Source organism: Salvelinus sp. IW2-2015, unplaced genomic scaffold (genome assembly GCF_002910315.2).
Source record: "Salvelinus sp. IW2-2015 unplaced genomic scaffold, ASM291031v2 Un_scaffold1222, whole genome shotgun sequence".
NCBI lineage: Eukaryota > Metazoa > Chordata > Actinopteri > Salmoniformes > Salmonidae > Salvelinus > Salvelinus sp. IW2-2015.
In genome coordinates, this window is record NW_019942786.1 from 150944 (window position 1) to 175281 (window position 24338).

The following is a 24338-nucleotide window of genomic DNA, read 5'->3' on the forward strand; positions in this document are numbered from 1 at the left end:
CTTTTAGGCACAACACCGGAACCTATTTCAGTCCAAGTCAAGCACTGAAATAGGACATTTCCACTAGATCAGAGCACGACATCTCTCCCTTTCACGCCGTGTGGTTATCGAAAGGGAGAGCGGGCGCAAAAGATTTTTCAAATGAGTTGCGGAACTAGTTTAACTCTCAATGGATGGAAAAAAACAGACTTTGTTTGCTTGCTGTTTGAGGTGAAGAAAACATTACTTTGAGAAGCTCCCTGATTGGCCAAACAGGGCCAATCAGGAATACTATCAAATCCCCAAATGAGCACATTTATAAGCCTACACTGGCGTGCAGGCTAGGTAATCTATAGGCCTTCTTCTATGCCTGCGCGTCCTCACTCAACATTGACAGGAGCGCTTCAAAGAAAAGACAATGACTAAATTGACAAAACTCGTAACTGGAAGGAAATAAACCAAAACTTGTTTCTCACAAGTGTGAGAACAGGAAGACTGGAATAATAATATTGAATGCATTAAAATAAATTACCGTAACCAAAGTAACAAATATTGTAGATTCTAAATTATAGGAATTAACGGTAAATGTACTACTGGTGATATAGGCAATGGGGAATTGATATACACTAACAATCATATTCAAACACTTCATATAAAACAATGAATGTGTACTAATTGTCGGGAGAGAGCACATTCTGGAGAGAGACATTGTTTATCTGGGTGCATCTGGACAATCCGACGTCTGGGAGGAGCAAGGCGATGAGGTACGGAGCTACAGAACCAGTCAAAAGTTTGGACACACCTACTCATTCAAGGGTTTTTCTTTATTTTGACTATTTTCTACATTGTAGAATAGTAGTGAAGACATCAAGACGATGAAATAACACATATCGAATCACGTAGTAAGCAAAAAAGCTTTAAACAAAACAAAATATATTTTATATTCTTCAAAGTAGCCATCCTTTGCCTTGATGACAGCTTTGCACACACTTGGCATTCTCTCAACCATCTTCACCTGTAATGTTTTTCCAACAGTCTTGAAGGAGTTTCCACATATGCTGAGCACTTGTTGGCTGCTTTTCCTTCACTCTGCGGTCCAACTCATCCCAAACCATCTCAATTGGGTTGAGTTCGGGTGATTGTGGAGGCCAGGTCATCTGATGCAGCACTCGATCACTCTCCTTGGTCAAATAGCCCTTACACAGCCTGGAGGTGTGTTTTGGGTCATTGTCCTGTTGAAAAACAAATGATAGTCCAACTAAGCGCAAACCAGATGGGATGGCGTATCGCTGCAGAATACTGTGGTAGAGATCAAAAATCACAAAAATCTCAAATTTGGACTCATCAGACCAAAGGACAGATTTCCACTGGTCTAATGTCCATTGCTCGTGTTTCTTCGTCCAAGCAAGTCTCTTCTTACTATTGGTGTCCTTTAGTAGTGGTGAAGGCCTGATTCACGCAGTCTCCTCTGAACAGTTGATGTTGAAATGTGTCTGTTACTTGAACTCTGCAAAGCAGAGTGCTGCAATTTCTGAGGCTGGTAACTCTAATGAACTTATCCTCTGCAGCACAGGTAACTAGGCAAGTCAGTTAAGAACAAATTCTTATTTATAATGACGGTCTAGGAACAGTGGGTTAACTGCCTTGTTCAGGGGCAGAATGACAGATTTTTACCTTGTCAGCTCAGGGATTCGATCTAGCAACCTTTCTGTTACTGGCCCAATGCTTAATGGTTTTTGCGACTACACTTGAAGAAACTTTCAAAGTTCTAGAAATTTTCCGCATTGACTGATCTTGATGTCTTACAGTAATGATAGACTGTCATTTCTCTTTGCTTATTTGAGCTGTTCTTGCCATAATATGGACTTGGTCTTTTACCAAATAGGGCTATCTTCTGTATACCACCCCTACCTTGTCACAACACAACTGATTGGCTCAAACGCATTAAGGAAAGAAATTCCACAAATTAACTTTTAACAAGGCACACTTGTTAATTGAAATGCATTCCAGGTGACTACCTCATGAAGCTGGTAGAGAGAATGCCAAGAGTGTGCAAAGCTGTCATCAAGGCAAAGGGTGGCTAAGAATATAAAATATATTTTGATTTGTTTTACACTTTTTTGGTTACTACTATGTGTTATTTCATAGTTTTGATGTCTTCACTACTATTCTACAATGTAGAAAATAGTAAAAATTAAGGAAAACCCTTGAATGAGAAGGTGTGTTCAAAGTTTTGACTGGTACTGTATTTGTTACAGCTCGACTAAAAACAATCTCTGTCGACCAACAGCCTAACGACCAAACAATTGACCAGTCAACTAATTGGGGGCAGCCCTAACATAATAGCAAGCTAGGACAATCACCTGACATCAACCCAATTGAGATGGTTTGGGATGATGGTTTGGTTAGCTAAACTAGCAAGTCTGTTTGGTTACCAAGGCAACTACTGTCTAGTGGTAAAAGTACTAAATTATAGCCATGGTATAAAAGGAACTTGGGGCTCTATGTGTTCTGTGGAAACTATTGCCACTCTGTGGAAGGTTAGTTCCACTCAGTTAGCGCGTCGTGGAACACACCTTCTATGGAACGCATAGCTCCTCGATGATTATCCCATACATAAATGGGCTGATTTATGTAAATAAAAATGAGCTCAAGTCAGATAGTCTCCAACAGTAGGTAACCTAACAAGACATTCAAATAAAACAATACTGCGTTTACATAGACAACCCTAATTCAGATAATGTTGTATGCTTTAGATGCCAGGATGTCAAACTCACTTGAACCTTTCTTCTAGTAGAATTCACTCTATTGGCGAAGAGAATCCTATTCGGAGACCCATGTGGTCTGACAACAGCTGATAATCAGCTGAGGGGGCAGGTTGTACCAAAATGAACGAATGGCGAAAATCAACACCACTGTACATTAGATGATGCATTCTCAGTAGGAGGAGCCTAGTGTGCCGTTATTTGATGCTTACTGCATTCGTTTTAACTAAACAGTATGTTCTAAACAGTATGTTCTAAACAGTATGTTCTAAACAGTATGTTCTAAACAGTATGTTCTAAACAGTATGTTCTAAACAGTATGTTTTAAAAGTATGTTTTAACAGTTATGTTTAAACAGTATGTTTAAGCAGTATGTTCTAACAGTAATGTTCTAACAGTATGTTTAACAGATGTTCAAAACAGTATTTCTACAGTATTCAAACAGTAGTGTGTTGTTCTAACATTAACGGCTTAACAGTAGTTCTAAAACAGTATGTCTAAACAATATGTTCTAACAGTTATGTTCAAACAGTATGTTTCAAACAGAATGTTTACAATTTAAACATATTTGTAAACATTAGTTCTAAACAGTATTCTTAACAGTATGTTTCAAAGTATGTTCTAAACGTAATGTTCTAAACAGTATGTTCTAAACAGTATGTTCTAAACAGTATGTTCTAAACAGTATGTTCTAAACAGTATGTTCTAAACAGTATGTTCTAAATAGTATGTTGTACCATTAGCACACAGTGTGCAGTTTAAATAAGTAGTAGACAAGCCAGATTTTGGGGACACGACCACATTCAAACAACACCATTGTGAGAAAGTAGGCTAGTATGTAACCTAAAAAGACAAAAACACATGCTAGCCAGAGACAGCTGCATGTCTTAAGATTTCATTTCAATCTCCGTCCTGTCAAAAATGACATTCATAATATGACGTGACATCCTGTGTTGAGGAGCAGATCCATTTTCACCTTCAAACAGCAGAAAGGGAGGCAATCAGTTTCCCTCTCCTTCAACCTCTGTCAGCTATGATACATGCTGCCAAGGGCAACAAAAGGAGATGGAGAGGAAGAGGGAGAGGAGAAGAGGGGGGGGGGAGAGGAAACAAAGCCACAGAACAAATGGAGGAGCAGCAGCTGGATGTCATTTCTCACAAAAGGCGGCACTTATTAGAGATGAAGAGAGAGAAAAAGAAAAAAAGAAACGTAAAAAGGTAGCGGTGTCTGTATGTAATTTGTTTTAGAGCTGTCCTGTCAAGGGTCATCCATTATAAGCAGCTTGAAATTAATGAATGTCTTTTAATGTGTGCACCCACTACCAGGAAACAAACAAGCACATCTAATTACCAAACACTGAATACATAATATTCCAGTCATTATGACAATATTCATTACCCGAAGCTCAGGAGAAAGGAGAGAATAGTCAATAATTTACCCAAATAAATAAATATGCTGCTAGAACAGAAATCACAGAAAATAATATCGTAACACGAATAAGTCATATTTTATTCTGTGTGTTTTACTAAATGTATTTGATGTGATTTACCATCTGTAAATCTAAACCAAAAAGAGCCTATTCAGAATCCACTGGGGGTAATGATTAGAGAGAAGGGGGGAAAAAATGCATTATTCACGCTGGCAAACGAAGCTAATGCTTTCCCTCTCGCAGCGAAGCGACCTGAGACAGTGTTTCTCTAATACAATACAATAAAAGCAGAACATTTTTTAATCTGAACAACTTCCAAAGCCAGTGTACAGTCCAAATGGCACCCTTTTCCCTAGTTAGTGCACTACAGTCCTGTATGACCCTGGTCAAAAGTAGCGCACTATATAGGGTGACATTTAGGACACACATCATTTTCCAATAAAGCCCTCTTTGAGCTCAGAACTCAGCTGTGTTCAATCTCTTCTTAATCCCCCTCTCCCTGTTATCAACACACTGTCAATATCACACATCCAGCCTCTCTCTCTCTCTCTCTCTCTCTCTCTCCTCCTACTCTTACTCTCGTCTCTCTCTTCTCGTCTCTCCTTCTCTCTCGCTGGTCTCTCTATCGTCCTCGTCTCTGTCTCCTCTCGTCTCTTCCTCTCCTTCTCTCGATCTCTCTTCTCATCCTCACTTCTCTCTCTCTCCGTCTGTGGGTTCTCCTGTCTCTCTCTGTCTCAGTCGTCTCTCTCTTCGGTCTGGAATCGTCTTGCTCATCGGTCTCTCCGTTTCTCTCTCGGTCAGTCTTCTCTCTCTCTCTCTCTCTCTCTCTCTCTCTCTCTCTCTCTCTCTCGTTCTCTCCTCTCTCTCTCTTCTATAGTAACAAAAATGGGCAAGAATCAACGCGTCGCATTACTTCTTTCCCGTACACCGAACACAACACACAACAATACCACACACACAACACACACACACGCGCGCACGCACGCACACCACTACTCCAAAGAGAAAAAGAGTGTACTAATAAAATAACTATGACAAACTGTCCAAATCTGGCACCTAAACACGATGCCGTCTCTAGGCAGCAGTTGCTTTCAGAAGTACACCAGAACATCCTGATTATATTATTGAAAACATACTCTTATGCAAGTACATTGAACAAAAATATAAACGCAACATGGTCCCATGTTTCATGAGTTGAAATAAAAGATCCCAGAAATTTTACATACGCACAAAAAAGCTTATTTCTCTCAAATTTTGTGCATACATTTGTTTACATTCCTGTTAGTGAGCGTTTGTTTCTCCTTTGCCAAGATAATCCATCCACTTGACAGGTGTGGCATATCAAGAAGTTGATTAAACAGCATGATCATTACAAAGGTGCACCTTGTGCTGGGGGCAATAAAAGGCCACTCTTAAATGTTCAGTTTTGTCACACAACACAATGTCACAGATGTCTCAAGTTTTGAGGGAGTGTGCAATTGTCATGCTGACTTCAGGAATATCCACCAGAGCTGTTGCCAGAGATTTGAATGTTAATTTCTCTACCATAAGCCACCTCCAACTTCGTTTTAGGGAATTTGGCAGTTTGTCTAACTGGCCTCACAACCGAAGACCACATGTATGGGGTCATGTGGGCGAGCAGTTTGCTGATGTCAATATTGTGAACAGAGTGCCCCATGGTGGCGTTAGGGTTATGGTAAGGGCAGGCATAAGCTACAGACAACTAACACAATTGCATTTTATCAATGGCAATTTTAATGCACAGAAATACCATGTTGAGATCCTGAGGCCCATTTAGTTTAAGGTATCTGTATTCCCAGTTATGTGAAATCCATAGATTAGGGCCTAATGAATTTATTTCAATTGATTGATTTCCTTATATGAACTGTAATTCAGTAAAATCTTTGAAATTGTTACATGTTGCGTTTATATTTTTTGATCAGTATAAATTGCCTTTGATTTACACATTTCAATGAATTCACAAGCACTTGACTGACACAAATCTATGCCTGAGGAAACATTTTAAAAAATCAGGCAAGCATTCTAGAATCAAGCCGGCATTGAGTTTTATGTTCTTAGAACGCATTAAGGGACTTACTGAAATCAATGAGGAGCCTTCCAAAGCCTTGTCTTTGGTACTGAGGCATGATCATTATACAGGAGACGTTGTACCTCTGCTGGCAAAGCTTTTCCTGAGGGAAGGGGAAACAAATCACGTATGTCAGAGCTCTGCTGAAGCTGGCAATTTACTGCACCTGTCGCTGTCCTTGTCTAAAGCACACCACACACACACACAACACACAAGCACACACACACACACACACACACACACACACACACACACACACACACACACACACACACACACACACACACACACACACACACACACACACACACACACACACAAAATGTGAACACACACACGTACATGAACGCGCACAATCCTTGTGAATACATTTAGCTTTTAAGATGACTAATACAGTACGGACAGTGTCACTGCATTAATCATGACTAATATAGTAAAGACAGTGTCACTGCATTAACATGACTAATATAGTAAAGACAGTGTCATTGCATTAATCATGACTAATATAGAAAAGACAGTGTCGCTAGATTAATCATGACTAATATAGTAAAGACAGTGTCATTGCATTAATCATGACTATATAGAAAAACAGTGTCACTGCATTGATCATGACTAATATGTAAAGACAGTGTCATTGCATTAATCATGCTAATATAGTAAAGACAGTGTCACTGCATCAATCATTAACTAATATAGTAAAGACATTGTCACTGCATTAATCATGACTAATATAGTGACAGTGTCTTGCATTAATCATGACTAATATAGTAAAGACTGTGTCACTGCATTGATCATGACTAATATAGTAAGACAGTGTCATTGCATTAATCATGACTAATATAGTAAAGACAGTGTCACTGCATCAATCATTAACTAATATAGTAAAGCCAGTGTCACTGCATTAATCATGACTAATATAGTAAAGACAGTGTCATTGCATTAATCATGACTAATATAGTAAAGACTGTGTCACTAGATTAATCATGACTAATATAGTAAAGCAGTGTCACTGCATAATCTGACTAATATAGTAAGACAGTGTCACTGCATTATCATGACTAATATAGTAAAGACAGTGTCATTGCATTAATCATGACTAATATAGTAAAGACTGTGTCACTAGATTAATCATGACTAATATAGTAAGACAGTGTCACTGCATTATCATGACTAATATAGTAAAGACAGTGTCACTGCATTAATCATGACTAATATAGTAAAGACAGTGTCACTGCATTAATCAAACATTTTTCATGCTATTGAATATCCTCACCTTGGAGAAATAACCCACAAGGTGACAGCCTTTGTCGTCGTTCTTTGTTAGTATGTAAAAAAGAAAAGGCTCCACGTCGTAATATAGGGTCTTGTGATCGAGGAACAGCTTGGCTAACAGGCAGAGGTTTGGCAGAAGAGCTTGCTGACATTTCCATCAACCTAAACGCAGAACAAGACCAGCATAAGAACATTGTTCAAATTCAAACCAACCAGTTGATTCTTTCCTCCTGTCCCTCAAAACCATTCAGTCACATTTCAAACAGATGTAGCACCATGATCACGGGGCAGCATCTCAAATGGAACTCAATTCCCTTAAGTGCACTACAATTTGACCAATAAAGGAGCTCTGCTTCAAAGTAGTGCACTACAATTTGACCAATAAAGGAGCTGCTTCAAAGTAGTGCACTACAATTTGACCAATAAAGGTCTGCTTCAAAGTAGTGCACTAACAATTTGACCAATAAAGGATCTGCTTCAAGTAGTGCACTACAATTTGACCAAATAAAGGATCTGCTTCAAGTAGTGCACTCCAATTTGACCATAAAGGATCTGCTTCAAAGTAGTGCACTACAATTTGACCAATAAAGGATCTGCTTCAAAGTAGTGCACTACAATTGACCACAATAAAGGATGCTGCTTCAAAGTAGTGCACTACAATTTGACCAGGCCAATAAAGAGCTGCTTCAAAGTAGTGCACTACAATTTGACAGGCAATAAAGGATCTGCTTCAAAGTAGTGCACATACAATTTGACCAGGCCAATAAAGGATCTGCTTCAAAGTAGTGCACTACAATTTGACCGGCCATAAGGATCTGCTTCAAAGTAGTGCACTACAATTTGACCAGGCCAATAAAAGGATCTGCTTCAAAGTAGTGCACTACAATTTGACCAGGCCAATAAAGGATCTGCTTCAAAGTAGTGCACTATAAAAGGATCTGCTTCAAAGTAGTGCACTATAATTCAGTGCCCTCAAAGTATTTACACCCCTTGACTTTTTCCACATGTTGTTGTGTTACAAGCTGGGATTCAAATGGATCTAATTGTCTTTATATACACACACACACACACTACTGTTCAAAAGTTTGGGGTCACTTAGAAATGTCTGTGCATTAAAATAACATCAAATTGATCAGCAATACAGTGTAGACATTGTTAATGTTGTAAATGACTACTGCAGCTAGAAACGGCAGATTTTTTATGGAATATCTACATAGGCATACAGAGGCCCATTATCAGCAACCATCACTCTTGTGTTTCAATGGCACGTTGTGTTAGCTAATCCAAGTGTATCATTTTAAAAGGCTAATTGATCATTAGAAAACCCTTTTTCAATTATGTTAGCACAGCTGAAAACTGTTGTCCTGATTAAAGAAGCAATAAAACTGTCCTTCTTTAGACTAATTGAGTATCTGGAGCATCAGCATTTGTGGGTTCGATTACAGGCTCAAAATGGCCAGAAACATATATATATATATATCTATATTTGGTCAAAAATATTTCACTATATATAGGGAATATACTGCCATTTGGGACACAACCATTGCTTTACTACTGTGAAGAGTGACCTCTGACCTCGAACACTGAAAGGTCGTCCTTCCTGTAAATCTCATTGGCCGGAGGGTGAAAGCAGCCACACTTCTTGGTGTGTTGCTGTAGGATGTTCTTGCTTCTCATGTACTTCAGACAGAACTCACACAGGTGAAGTGTATGCAATCTGCCAACGACAGACATAACAAGACCATTTGTATTTCAGCTTGCAAATTAAAAGCCTAGAAAACACAGTAAATCCGAACACTGGTATAATGCACTCAAAATACAGTATTTCTATAGGACAAGGACAATGTTTTCATTGATTGGTCCTAATTTGTCTGAGTAAAAAAATGAAGCTTACCTTGAGTATTCAGGTGGGTAAGGCGAAGAGTACCAGGTTTGGATACAATACTTCCCAAACTCTATGAAGGCAGGGAATCGTCCAGAGTCAGTGATGGTCATGGTTCCATTTCTCTAAACATGACAAAACAAAAACAAAAATGTCGTACCACAAGCATTCAAACAGTCTGACACTGCCTGACACAGGCAGTATCTTTAAACAGCAACTTCAACAATGGGATGTGGACCCTTCTTGACACTAAACTACTTTTCAGGTCTGAAAAAAATTTGGGACAAACTTTAATTTAGAATTTGTCATGTTAAACTACAGGCTAGATCTAACTTGTATTGATCGAGGTGATAGGTGTGATTGAGAGTTTATTTGAACAGTTTCCTCACCTGCGACGAGATCTCTTGGACCTGTGTGAATATCTCCACGTCTTCCTCTGTGACGTGTTCCCTGGAGACCGCTACGAAGCCAGGTTCCTGCTTCACCCTCAGCCCCACTTCACTGCCTGTTACAGCAACCAAACATTACAATCCGTTAGTCACAGTAACCAACCACCATGTTAAAGTCACAGTAACCAAACAGCCTGTTACAGTCACAGTAACCAAAGAGCCTGTTACAATCACAGTAACCAAACAGCATGTTACAGCCTGTTACAGTCACAGTAACCAAACAGCATGTTACAGCCTGTTACAGTCACAGTAACCTTAATGCCTGTTACAGTCACATTACAAACAGCATGTTACAGAGCTGTTAAGTCACTTACAAACTAGCATGTTACGCCTGTTAAGTCACATTACAAACAGCAATGTTACAGCTGTTTCACAGTCACAGTAACGAAAAGCTGTTACATTCACATCAGGGGTGTATAATCAAACTATGGTGGATCATAGTTCTTTTATATCAGGCAGACGGGGCAGGGTGTCTGTAGCGCGTGTCAATTGGCTAGTCATGCATTTTGGTTTAATGGTGCTGTAATGTATATCTAAATGTTATATGTCATAATGTATGTGTCAGTAATGTTGTATCATAATGTTATTGTATATATGTATGTGTCTTAATGTATGGTGTCATATGTATGTTCATAATGTATATGTATAATGTAAGTATCATATGTATATATCACAATGTATTTCATAATGTATATATATAATTTATATCATAAATGTATGTATCATAATGTGTAAATGTTATTAATGTTAGTATATAATGTATGTCATATAATGTTAATGCATGAATTGTTATGATATACATGTATGTATCGTATTATATATATGTATGTATATATGTAGTATATAATGTATGTATCATATATGCAGTATCATAATGTTGATATACCTTAGCCATATCATTTAACCAGTTTTTTCTCATTTACTGACATTTAATCCTATTAAAATGACCTGTCTTAGGTAGTTAGGATAACCATGTTATTTTTAAGAATGTGAAATGTCCAGAATATAGTAGAGGAATGATTTATTTCAGCTTTTATTTATTTTCATCACATTCCCAGTGGGATACGAGAAGTTTTACATAATCAATTAGTATTTTGGTAGCATTGCCTTTAATTGTTTCAACTTGGGTAAACAGTTTCGGGTAGCTTCCACAATGTTCCTACAATAAAGTGGGTGAATTTTGGTCATTCCTCCTGAAGGTGTGGTAGACTGAGTAGGGTTTGTAGGCCTCTTGCTCGCACAGCTTTTTAGTTGCTGCATGAACTTTTCTTACAGGTTGAGTGTCAGGGCTTTGTGATGGCCCTCAATACTTGACTTTGTTGTCGTTAAACATTTTGCACAACTCTTGGAAGTTGTTGGGGTCATTGGCCATTGTGAGAGACCATTTGCCGACAAGTTTAATTCTGACTGATGTCTTGAAGATGTTGGCTTCAATATATCACATAATTTCCTATTCATGATGCCATCTATTGTGTGAAGTGCACCAGTCCCTCCTGCAGCAAAGCACCCCCACAACATGATGCTGCCACCCGTGCTTCACGGTTGGGATGGTGTTCTTCGTTGCAAGCCTCCCCCTTTTTCCTCCAAACATAATGATGGTTATTATGGCCAAACAGTTCTATTTTTGTTTCATCAGAGCAGAGGACATTTCCAAAAAGTACGATCTTTGTCCCCATGTGCAATTGCAAGCAGTTTTGGAGCAGTGGCTTCTTCCTTGCTGAGCGGCTTTCAGGTTATGTTGATATAAGACGCGTTTTACTGTGGATATAGATACTTTTGTCCGGTTTCCTCCAGTATCGTCACAAGGTCCTTTGCTGTTTCTCTGGGATGATTTGCAATTTTTGCACCAAAGTACGTTCATCTGTAGGAGACAGAACGCGTCTCCTTTTGAGCGGTATGACGGCTGCGTGGTCCCATGGTGTTTTACTTGCGTACTATTTTTGTACAGATGAACGTGGTACCTTAAGGCATTTGGAAATTGCTCCCAAGGATGAACCAGACTTGTGGAGGTCTACAATTTTTTTCTGAGGTCTTGGCTGATTTCTTTTGATTTTCCCATGATGTCAAGCAAAGAGGCACTGAGTTTGAAGGTAGGCCTTGAAATACATCCACAGGTACACCTCCAATTCTCAAATGATTAGCCTATCAGAAGCTTATCAGAAGCTTCTAAAGCCATGACATAATTTTCTGGAATTTTCCAAGCTGTTTAAAGGCACAGTCAACTTAGTGTATGTAAACTTCTGACCTACTGGAATTGTGATACAGTGAATTATAAGTGAAATAATCTGTCTGTAAACAATTTGTTGGAGAAATTACTTGTGTCATGCACAAAGTAGATGTCCTAACCGACTTGCCAAAACTATAGTTTGTTAACAAGAAATTTGTGGTGTGGTTGAAAAACGAGTTTTAATGACTCCAATCTAAGTGTATGTAAACTTCCGACTTCAACTGTATATATCATAATGTATGTATCATGATGTATGTATCATGTATACATCATAATGTATATATCATAATGTATGTATTATGATGTATGTATCATGTATACATCATAATGTATATATCATAATGTATATATCATAATGTATGTATTATGATGTATGTATCATGTATACATAATAATGTATATATCATAATGTATGTATCATGTATGTATATATCATAATGCATGTATCATGTATGTATATATCATAATGTATGTATCATAATGTATATCTCATCTCTGGATGTGCGTATGAAAATCCCTAATGTAATGATGTGAAACTAAATCACTAATTACGTAACCGCTTTCATGTGCTTAGTTATCCCACCAAGTCTGCGTCCCAGATGGCCCCCTATTCCCTATAGTGTGCACTACTTTAGACCACGGCCCATACGACCCATAGGGCTCTGATCTAAAGTAGTGCACTATATAGGGAAATATTTGAGTGTTATTTAGGACAAATGACCATGAATTAAAAAGCCAATGCGGTGACAGCAGCAGACTGTGGAGAATACGATGAAACAGCAATTTTGTTGAAAACCTAAGCAAGCAGCTTTAGCATAATTTTTTTTTTAAACACTTGAAATTATGTATTATACACCAACAAAACAGAATGTGTTACAATAAGTGGAAATTATACATGAACAAATCAATAATTACAGAGATTAGTTTGAGACTTAAGTATGAGTTTTAAATTATGTAGATGGCTTTCAAATGTAAACACTATGGCTTCTATACCAGAGTTGTGGACTCCAGTCACATGACTTGGACTCGAGTCTGACTCGAGTCACACATTTTATGACTTGAGACTCGACAGAAAATAAAATTATTTGAGATTTGGAGCCTCAAGACTCGGGCACTCAACTTCGACTTGAAAAGGATTACTTGAAATGATCGATCCAGGTTTTGTAACGTTATTTAATTTATTTTGTGGATTACGCTCCACGCAGCCAGAGACAGTAGCGGCAGCGTCACCCTTGCAACAAAAAAAAAGCGAAACAGATTGGCTTTTGAAAAAGCACAGTCTGCCCTCTGATTGGACCAGCAAACTGTCACTCAACACAGGTCGGATGAGCGAGATTGCTGATTTGCTGTCCAGCTATAGGATCGGGTGCAGCGCAAACATCACATTTTAGGGAGAGGGTTGACATAATAAATAAATATGCAGCTCCCCAAAACATTGGTGATCAAGAATATTAACTTTTACTTTGCATGCTCACTAGCAATGGGGCATCAAACAACAATTTCTAATATATGCCTACTGGTCTTTTGGCATGTAAAAAAATCCTTGAAATTTATAATTTATTTATGAAGTTTGTATTTTTAATTTCTTTTTCTTTTTTTGTGGTGAAGAGGCATCATAGGCGCGTTTCTCCACTTGCGCACTCTAAACTCCCGCCAGCGGAGCGTGCGCATTGTTCTTTGGTTGAAACGTTTGCTGGTTGCTTTTGCACGTATAAAGGCCATGTGTGGGAAATCTATAGTTTATCTAATACTACAATAATTGCTAGTGTTTCATCATTCCATCACCGTACGTTTTATTGTTTCACGTTTAATACCATACATTTTCGTTGACCATTTCTTACGCTCTGGGTGGGCGCGATGTTCATTGTTTATTGAGGTAGAAGTTCTGTTCATTTAATTCAACGAATGGTTTTCCCTTGTTCATATTTCCCAGCTAATGTCAGAGCTCCGTGTGTTTTGTGTCCTATTCGTCGGTCATTCTGGTCGTGTGTATTAGAAGCGGCAACGCCTCAGTGGGCACAGGACTACGCTAACAGGCTGACTACACCGCTCGCGCACGCAAAATACATTTAGAAATCTATGTTATTCAATTATTGCACCCGAACTGCTCGTGGGTGCCAACGAGCGTCTGCTAAAATAGAATCAGTTCTATTTCCGACGCAGAAGTCCTGCCTTTCCCATCTTCTCATTGGTATATAGAAGCTGGTACCACGTGCCATCTCCTCATTGTTTATACCCACGTGGGTGACTGAAAGACTAACAAGGTCAGTGGTGGTAATGCACCTAATTTATGAAAGTTGCCAATTGCAATATAAAGTCAAGAGAAGAAAAAGCCTGGAAGGAAGAGAGATGATTAGAAACGATTCGGTTGACCGTTTTATGTGTGGATTAATTGGCGGAGTAGAGGACCTTGTTATTTTCAGGTAAAATAACAACTCAATGTTTATATCCCAGGACAAACTAGCTAGCAAGTGCAAGCTAACAAGCTAAATTGCCATAAATGTTTAATACTTTTCGACCTGTCCGCAAATTAATGTCATTGGTTCAGAGTTTGTTATGATATTTTAACCTACGTGTCGTGATCGTGCTTGGTGTGGGGGGACAAAATTAATTTATGCACGATGGTGCACGCGCGCAGCCGGTTTGGGTTCCGTGTAAGTGCCCTGCGCGCCACGCTTTGGAGTCAGAATGTTGAATAAGATAAAATGTTTGTTCCATGTATAAATGGTGATGAAATATCATTAATAATCATTAAGTCTGATTAAGAAGAATGTAACAATGGATGTGGAAATTGCCTTTTACATTGTAGAACCAGTTTATTGGTTGTGTAATTGCCAATTGGGTAATTGTATTGTTCTGGGAAGGGCCAAGTGCTTACATGTACCTGTTGAGCTCCTGTCAGACGGATTCCTTTTGGTTCCTCAAGGGGAACTAGGCAGTACAGTTTGGCCCTCCACCTGTGTCCGTTCAGTTATGACAGGTTAAACCTGATACAGAGGCTATTTCTTTAGGGCTAATGCCCATGTATATTTGGTCAATCTACTAGTATATTTATATTTGATTTGATTTATTTCACCTTTATTTAACCAGGTAGGCTAGTTGAGAACAAGTTCTCATTTACAACTGCGACCTGGACAAGATAAAGTAAAGCAGTGCGTCACAAACAACAACAGAGTTACACATGGAATGAACAAACACAGTCAATAATACTATAGAAAAAGTCTATATACAGTGTGTGCAAATGAGGTAGGATAAGGGAGGTAAGGCAATAAATAGGCCAGAGTGGCGAAGTAAATACAATATAGCAATTAAACACTGGAGTGATAGATGTGCAGAAGATGAATGTGCAAGTAGAGATACTGGGGTGCAAAGGAGCAAAATAAATAACAGTATGGGGATGAGGTAGTTGGATGGGCTATTTACAGATGGGCTATGTACAGGTGCAGTGATCTGTGAGCTGCTCTGACAGCTGGTGCTTAAAGTTAGTGAGGGAGATATGAGTCTCCAGCTTCAGAGATTTTTGCTGATGCATATGTTCTTTTGCGTATGTTGATGATATTGCACTTTCATCATTGTATCAACAAGACCTGTAACTAAATCTACATTGAGCACATCAACCTGCCTTGCCTTCTGCTGATTTCAGGCCCTTAAAGGGATACTATGGGATTTTCGCAATGAGCATGCTAGTAGCGACCCATAGACTTCCAGTCATTGTGCTAACACTAATTAGCATTGGCTCGCAAAACTACCACTAACTTCCTTCATACAGGACAGAGACAAAAATATAGTATTCCCTTACTTCATCTGACTCTGGGAAAATAGATAAAGGGCCTCATTGCCAGAATTCAGAAGCATGCCTTTAAGACTGTTACGAGTTGGGCCTCCTGAGTGGCACAGCGGTTTAAGGTGTCACTACAGACCCAGGTTGGTTCCCAGGCTGTGTCACAACTGGCCGTGATCGGGAGTCCCATAGGGCGGCGCACAATTGGCCCAGCGTCATCCGGGTAAGGGGAGGGATTGGCCAAGGCGTCTTTACTTGGCTCATCGCGTTCTAGCGTCTCCTTGTGGCGGGCCGGGCGCCTGCAGGCTGACCTCGGTCGTCAGTTGAATGATGCTTTGCTCCGACACATTGGTGCGGCTGGCTTCCGGGTTAAGCGGGTGCGTGTTAAGAAGCGCGGTTTGGTGTGTCGTGTTTCGGAGGACCCAAGACTCAACCTTCGCCTCCAGCGCCGTTGGGGAGTTACAGCGAGGAGACAAGATCAAAATGAGGGAGAAAAAGGAAGTAAAATACACCAAAAATGTAATAAAAAGACTGTTACAAGGTCCCTATTTAAAAAACACATAATCAAAATGTGTTGTAGACAAAATAATGAAAAGGGCCGTCTGGTAGCCTCAATACACTACCACGACTGCGTGGCCATGCACGCCTCCAACTCGATCATCAAGTTTGCGGATGACACTACAGTGGTAGGCTTGATCACCAACAACGACGAGACGGCCTACAGGGAGGAGGTGAGGGCCCTCGGAGTGTGGTGTCAGGAAAATAACCTCATACTCAACGTCAACAAAACAAAGGAGATGATTGTGGACTTCAGGAAACAGCAGAGGGAGCACCCCCCTATCCACATCGACGGGTCAGTAGTGGAGAAGGTGGAAAGTTTTAAGTTCCTCGGTGTACACATCACGGACAAACTGAATTGGTCCACCCACACAGACAGCGTTGTGAAGAAGGCGCAGCAGCGCCTCTTCAACCTCAGGAGGCTGAAGAAATTCGGCTTGTCACCAAAAGCACTCACAAACTTCTACAGATGCACAATCGAGAGCATCCTGTCGGGCTGTATCACCGCCTGGTACGGCAACTGCTCCGCCCACAACCGTAAGGCTCTCCAGAGGGTAGTGAGGTCTGCAGAACGCATCACCAGGGGCAAACTACCTGCCCTCCAGGACACCTACACCACCCGATGTCACAGGAAGGCCATAAAGATCATCAAGGACAACAACCACCCAAGCCACTGCCTGTTCACCCCGCTATCATCCAGAAGGCGAGGTCAGTACAGGTGCATCAAAGCAGGGACCGAGAGACTGAAAAACAGCTTCTATCTCAAGGCCATCAGACTGTTAAACAGCCACCACTAACATTTAGCGGCCGCTGCCAACATACTGACTCAACTCCAGCCACTTTAAAAATGGGAATTGATGGAAATTATGTAAAAATGTACCACTAGCCACTTTAAGCAATGCCACTTAATACAATGTTTACATACCCTACATTACCCATCTCATATGTATATACTGTACTCTATATCATCTACTGCATCTTGCCATCTTTATGCAATACATGTACCACTAGCCACTTTAAACTATGCCACTTTATGTTTACATACCCTACAGTACTCATCTCATATGTATATACCGTACTCTATACCATCTACTGCATCTGCCATGCCGTTCTGTACCACCACTCATCCATATATCTTTATGTACATATTCTTTATCCCTTCACACTTGTGTGTGTGTGTAAGGTAGTAGCGTGGAATTGTTAGGTTAGATTACTGTTGGTTATTACTGCATTGTCGGAACTAGAAGCACAAGCATTTCGCTACACTCGCATTAACATCTGCTAACCATGTGTATGTGACTAATAAAATTTGATTTGATTTGATTTGATTTGATTTGATTTGATACATAGACAAAGATTTGTAGTTGAACCAGTCATTGCATGTATAGATTCATTTATTTTTTTACACTTTACTTGAGACTCAACTTGGGGAAAAAAACTTGAGACGCGACTCGCTCTTAGAATGCACGACTTGGACTTGACTCCAGACTCGATCCGTTCTACTTTGGACCTGACGTGAGACTCAGACCTTGTGACTTGAATAACAGTGACTTGGTCCCACATCTGTTAACAACCCCTTCAAATCCAATCCATATCCTTTAAAAAAAATCGATTTTAGCCCTTTAGGTCCGGTTTCTAGGACTAAGCTAAATCTGTGTCCGGGAAACCAGACCTATGACACCATATGATGGAAAGATAGATCAATAGTCGTAATCATCATGTCAAGTGTGAATCATCAATGGTAGGTGAATGTCAATCACTAGGGTGTACGTGTCAGTCTAACGACTGTTGGAGGTGAGGGTGAATGGTGACAGTGCCACTGGTGGTAGTGGTGGATGGAACTGGGGGGGGGGGGGGGCTAATAATGCAACCACACTACACTACAGTTACTACTAGGTGACGATCACCGTGGGCGAAGGCAGTGCACTACGGCAGAGGGTCAAGGACAGGAGGAAAGAGGAAGCAGTATGAGGGTTTAGGTCAAGGACAGGAGGACGGACAGAGGAAGCAGTATGAGGGTTTAGGTCAAGGACAGGAGGACAGAGGAAGCAGTATGAGGGTTTTGTGTTTAGGTCAAGGACAAGAGGACAGAGGAAGCAGTATGAGGGTTTAGTGTTTAGGTCAAGGACAGGAGGACAGAGGAAGCAGTATGAGGGTTTAGGTCATGCACTAATATGATGCACTACTATAACAAAGAAGCCGGCGACAGAGAGATGGGACTGAAGCCGCGTTGCTAGACTATAATTCAGCCATTAAAGTAAAAAAAAAAAACGCAATTAAACAGGTTAAACAAATTGAAATTAATGAATTAAAAGTAGGTGGTAAAAAGAGAAGATTAGTAGTAGAAACTTGTTAAAATGTTATTTAATAAAAGTGAGGTAAAGCCACAATGTGCTTGTTCACTCTTTAAAAGAAAACATTAGCTAGCTCATACAATAGTATACATTTGTATAAATAGCCAGGCAATTAGTGACAAGCCTTGGGGGGTTAAAAAAAAAAGAGATAGCAGTAGACGCAGGTATTTTCGGTCGGAGCGTTCAAGCCTTTTCTTACCATGGTGGTGCTCTGTCTTAATTCTTCCTTCGTCTGTCATGTCTCCCTTTCCTGGTGTTTCCTGGGTTCCCTTCTGAGGGGTCATTTCCTGGGTTCCCTTCTGAGGGGTCATTCTACATCTTAGCCTGCCTAGCATTCTGTGCTTTCTAAAAAAGGGGTTACGTCTGAAATGACTGACCAACTTAAAGGGGCGCCCCCTTGGCCGGCCGTGCCCAGGATGGGAAGAGGCGTTAGGAGATGAATGGGACAACAACAGCAACCGATTCTTTATTCTCTCTTTCCTTCCAAGGTGCTGCTGGGAAGGATGGGGAATGAGAGGACACGTTTTGGATGCCTTATGGTGCCTGCGCTTAGGTGGTGCGTAGCAAGGCAGTCCCTTTTTCCGAGACTGTCCCTGAGTGGCATAGATATGGGAGAGTCCGTCAAAGAGTCCCTTAAGCTGGTTGTGATCAGACAAAATAGTAAGGGAGGGGACGCTAGACTGGCTGGAAGAACTCGGGGGGGAGTTAGCAGAGGTGGAGAATACCTGGGAGGTGGTGGAGCCCTGTCCAGCCAACGTGGGTGGGGGAGAAAGGGGGAGTGTACAGGGAGATAGGGTGGTGGTGGTTTGCTTTGCAGCCATGCCAACAACAACTGACGGAGATTGACTTAGTTTCCATAGTTCTGGCGGAGGGACAGGCTTTTTCCTAGCAGGACAACAAGACTGTGATCCTTTCGAGGCTGAGGGGTCTAAGATCTCGCCGGCTCGCGACGACCTACGACCGACAGGCGAGGGTGTAAAGAATTTGGAAAGCCCATCGATAAGCCCTTTGGTTTTCTTGTTAACGGTGAGTATAGCTGCTGGGGTGGAGGAGGAGGACGAGGAGGACGAGGTGGGCGTGAGGGGGGGAGTGGTGGAGAGGGTGGAGGAGGAGGTGGTGAATTGGGGAGGGGGAGTGACAGAGTCACCTGCCCAACAGGGGTCAGCTGTAGCAACAGCCAATCTGTCTGTGGCGTTCTTCACAGATGCTGCATGACCAGATGAAGGTGTGGAACAGACGGTAAGCTTTTGACCCCTACCAGGTGACCCCCTTCCTCCCCGGGCTAGCATGGAGCCATCACCACTGCTTACAGACCTAGACAACAAAACAACATAGAGTTAGGATACTAAATTATTTTTTAAGAGTCATAAATAAAAGCTATACGGAGAAACAAAGCTAAACTTTATGAGAATGTAAGTACTAACAACTTAGTCATAACTCAATAACAAAATATTACGATAAAAAGCTGGTTGATTTCCTTGAGCCAATAAGGTGGTTTACAGACACTCTGAGCAATCATTTATTGGTACAACAAAGTAAGAACACTATCTCCTCTAACATACCATAGTGATAAACTTACATTCTTTGTTTGAGCTTATTTCTGGGCCTCCCGATTGGCTTTGCATATCGACGTTTGATCTGATCGGCTTTCATATGCAGAAATGTCTTTCCATTTTCCTTGGGCCTGCAGACCTGACAGACCCAGGTACCTGGACACATACACATACACACAGACACACAGACACACACACACACACAGAGGGAGAGACAGAGCCAGAGACAAAATCTGTTATGAGGCTTCATCAATTCACAGGACACATTCATTTGAAACATTTCCTTTTAATGCAGACAGAGGGGGAGAGAGAGAGGAACACTCCTACTCACTTCTTACAACGAATGGAGAGAGAGAGAGGAAGAGAAACTCCTACCCACTTCTTACAACGAACAGAGTGAGAGAAACACTCCTACTCACTTCTTACAACGAACGGAGAAAGAGGGGGAGAGAGAAACACTCCTACTCACTTCTTACAACGAACGGAGAAAGAGGGGGAGAGAGAAACACTCCTACTCACTTCTTACAACGAACGGAGAAAGAGAGGGAGAGAGAAACACTCCTCACAACGAACTACAATCAATTAAATCAACACAAGGCAGGGAAATCCATAAGGAAGAAACCTCCACCCAAACAGACTTCTAGTCTGTGTCCCAACTGGCAACTCCCTCTATAGTGCAACACTTTGACCGGTGGAGAGAATAGACTAGCATTTGGAACACTGCCCATGTCAGCATGTTTTTGAGCAAAGCGATTCGACTGTGTGAATATTAGTCTGTCTGCCAAGCGTCCTACACTTCAGTACATGTTCAATCATTACAAGCATAGCTGTAGGCCCTGTACTGTAATCTACAGATAATACATCACCCCTGGGACTGGGGAATCATTTTGATATGTATGCTAACGCTTAATAAGCCATGTCTGCTTCACTACGATGAGACAAAGAAAGAGACAAAGATAGAGAGAGAGAGAGAGCGAGGTCATGATCAGATGAGTTCCTGCATTTTTCAGCATGTTCTTAAAAAATATATAGATTTATAGTTAAATAAACTTGCATTTTTTTGTCAGGAACATATACGGGATACTACCCTCCACAACATAACCTTCACTCCAAATCAAAACTCAAAACCTACAACCTGATTTTGGACGGAATTACCTGAAATGCTTACAACTACAAATGATTATTATTCCAACGCTATACAGCAAACGCTCTGGAAAACAACAGAAACCTGAAAACACCATCCAACCTGGAACTGAGTGAGTCATGTTTAGTCTGAAGTAGAGGTCGACCGATTAATCGGAATGGCTGATAAATTAGGGCCGATTTCAAGTTTTCATAACAATCGGTAATCGGTATTTTTGGACACCGATTTGCCGTATTTTTTGTTTTGTTTTTTTACACCTTTATTTAACTAGGCAAGTCAGTTAAGAACACATTCTTATTTTCAATGACGGCCTAGGAACAGTGGGTTAACTGCCTTGTTCAGGGGCAGAACAACAGATTTTTACCTTGTCAGCTCGGGGATTCGCTTTTGCAACCTTCCGGTTACTAGTCCAACGCTCTAACCACCTGCCTTACATTGCACTCCACGAGTAGCCTGCGTGGCAGGCTGACTACCTGTTACGTGAGGGCAGCAAGAAGCCAAGGTAAGTTGCTAGCTAGCAGTAAACTTATGTTATAAAAACAATCAATCTTAACATAATCACTAGTTAACTACACATGGTTGATGATATGGGGCGGCTTCGAGGGTGGCTGTTGTCGATGTGTTCCTGGTTCGAGCCCAGGTAGGGGCGAGGAGAGGGACGGAAGCTATACTGTTACACTGGCAATACTAAAGTGCCTATAAGAACATCCAATAGTCAAAGGTATATGAAATACAAATCGTATAGAGAGAAATAGTCCTGTAATTCCTATAATAACTACAACCTAAAACTTCTTACCTGGGAATAATGAAGACTCATGTTAAAAGGAACCACCAGCTTTCATATGCTCTCATGTTCTGAGCAAGGAACTTAAACGTTAGCTTTCTTACATGGCACATATTGCACTTTTACTTTCTTCTCCAACACTTTGTTTTTGCATTTTTTAAACCAAATTGAACATGTTTCATTATTTATTTGAGGCTAAATTGATTTTATTGATGTAGTATATTAAGTTAAAATAAGTGTTCATTCAGTATTGTTGTAATTGTCATTATTACAAATAAAATAAAAAGAAATCGGCCGATTGAACGGCATCGGATTTTTGGGTCCTCCAATAATCGGTATTGGTATCGGCGTTGAAAAACCATAATCGGTCGACCTCTAGTCTGAAGCTATATTTTATTTCCACAAGCCAAGAAGAAAAATAAATTACATTACTTGATAATGACTGAATGCTGAATTAAGGCTGCCAAACTTGATACAACTTCAATTAGCACTGACGTGTCAAGTGAGTGGTGTCAAAGCCCGTTAGCCCAACAATGTCAGGAGAGTCGCACAGTCTACTCCAACCAAATGCTGCCTCCCGCTGTTCAGAGGTAATTAAAATACAGTACCCTGTGTATGTAAAGAATGATAAGGCAAGAAAAGATCACAAAATGAAGCTCCTTATGGAAAATCAAGAGACACTTTTTGCTGACTATTATAAAAATGGGAGCATCAGCAACCTCATCTTCCACACAGACCATCCCCTGGCATGGCACAGTGCTATATTAACCAGACCATCCCCTGGCATGGCACAGTGCTATATTAGCACACTGCCCCTCTGTTAAGAGAGGGGGTGTTAACGAGGGGTGGAAACTCAGGATACTAGACAACGAGGACTCTGAGTCAGCTAATATAAATCTCTATAAGTCTGGAACAGTAATGGTACAGGGCAACCCCACACCGTTTCAAATGGACTTTCACCTAATCAAAGAATTATAGTCCAGCAGGAGAAGCTCTCCCTTGAGAAAGATACCCCCACCCCGAGCGGGTCAAACCAGACCTCTTCATTATATAACCCCACAGACGAGCAACCCCAAGCGGAAAGCCAACCTCCCAGCACAGAGTACTACCCCCTCATTGAAATGAAGGATACATTTACCCAGCTGGAGGTAAGGCAGGTGGAGCTGGAACAGCAGGTGATTACACTCCAGTCAGCACAGACCCAGACAACAGTCCAGCACAACAACACCCCCTTAACCAGACCCAGAGAGCTGGAAGTGGAGAGAGACATATCTGCACTCTGGACTGTGGTGAGACAACTTCAACAATATAAAAAGTAAGAGCAGGAGAAGAACAGAGCACTAGAGGAGAGAATCAGACTGCTGGAGGAGAGGGTGAGGGGGATGGAGGAGAGGGTGAGGGGGATGGCATGTGACAGAGAACAACCCACTAGAGAGGTGGCCACCCCCACAGAGAAGCCAGCTGAAATGGGAAATATATAGAAGAAAAAAAACTTTTTCCCAAACACAGTGTGTCTAAACTCTGGTGTCCAAACACCCAGCGTGCCCTAGACCTTCTGTCTGAGGACCAACTAGGTTCACCCAGCCACATAATAATACACCCAGCGCCCCCTAGACCTTCTGTCTGAGGACCAACTAGGNACTAGGTTCACCCAGCCACATAATAATACACCCAGCGCCCCCTAGACCTTCTGTCTGAGGACCAACTAGGTTCACCCAGCCACATAATAATACACACAGGCACAAACGACCTGAGAATACAGCAGGAAAGGGTGGCTACAGCACTGAAGGGAGTGATTGAAAAAGCTTCTTCTACTTTCCCCAACGCACAATCTCCACCCTGCTACCACAAAAAAGATGTCCACCCTGCTACCATACAGCAGGTAAACGCAAGTATTTCCTGTGACTGTGCCTCAAAACTAAATGTTTTCCTGGCCCACCACTCCACCCTGGACTTGAACAGCCTTTATGACCAGGTCCACCTCTACAAGGCAGAAGTGCCCACCTTCACCCGGACTCTAAAGGACATCGCTCTCAAACGCAGCCCCAACACTTCACACAGCAGCAACAGA

The 24338-nt window shown here is 41.1% G+C and overlaps 1 protein-coding gene across 1 annotated transcript in view; it reads right to left on the bottom strand.

The window, feature by feature from the left end:
• LOC112070117 (histone acetyltransferase KAT6B-like) overlaps positions 1-24338 on the bottom strand; it is a 107779-nt gene that overhangs the window by 32018 nt on the left and 51423 nt on the right. The window contains 8 exon segments of the mRNA XM_024137534.2: positions 6273-6366; positions 7537-7667; positions 7670-7697; positions 9111-9252; positions 9430-9542; positions 9807-9922; positions 18986-20100; positions 20366-20495. Coding sequence (XP_023993302.1) covers positions 6273-6366; positions 7537-7667; positions 7670-7697; positions 9111-9252; positions 9430-9542; positions 9807-9922; positions 18986-20100; positions 20366-20495 — 1869 coding nt within the window.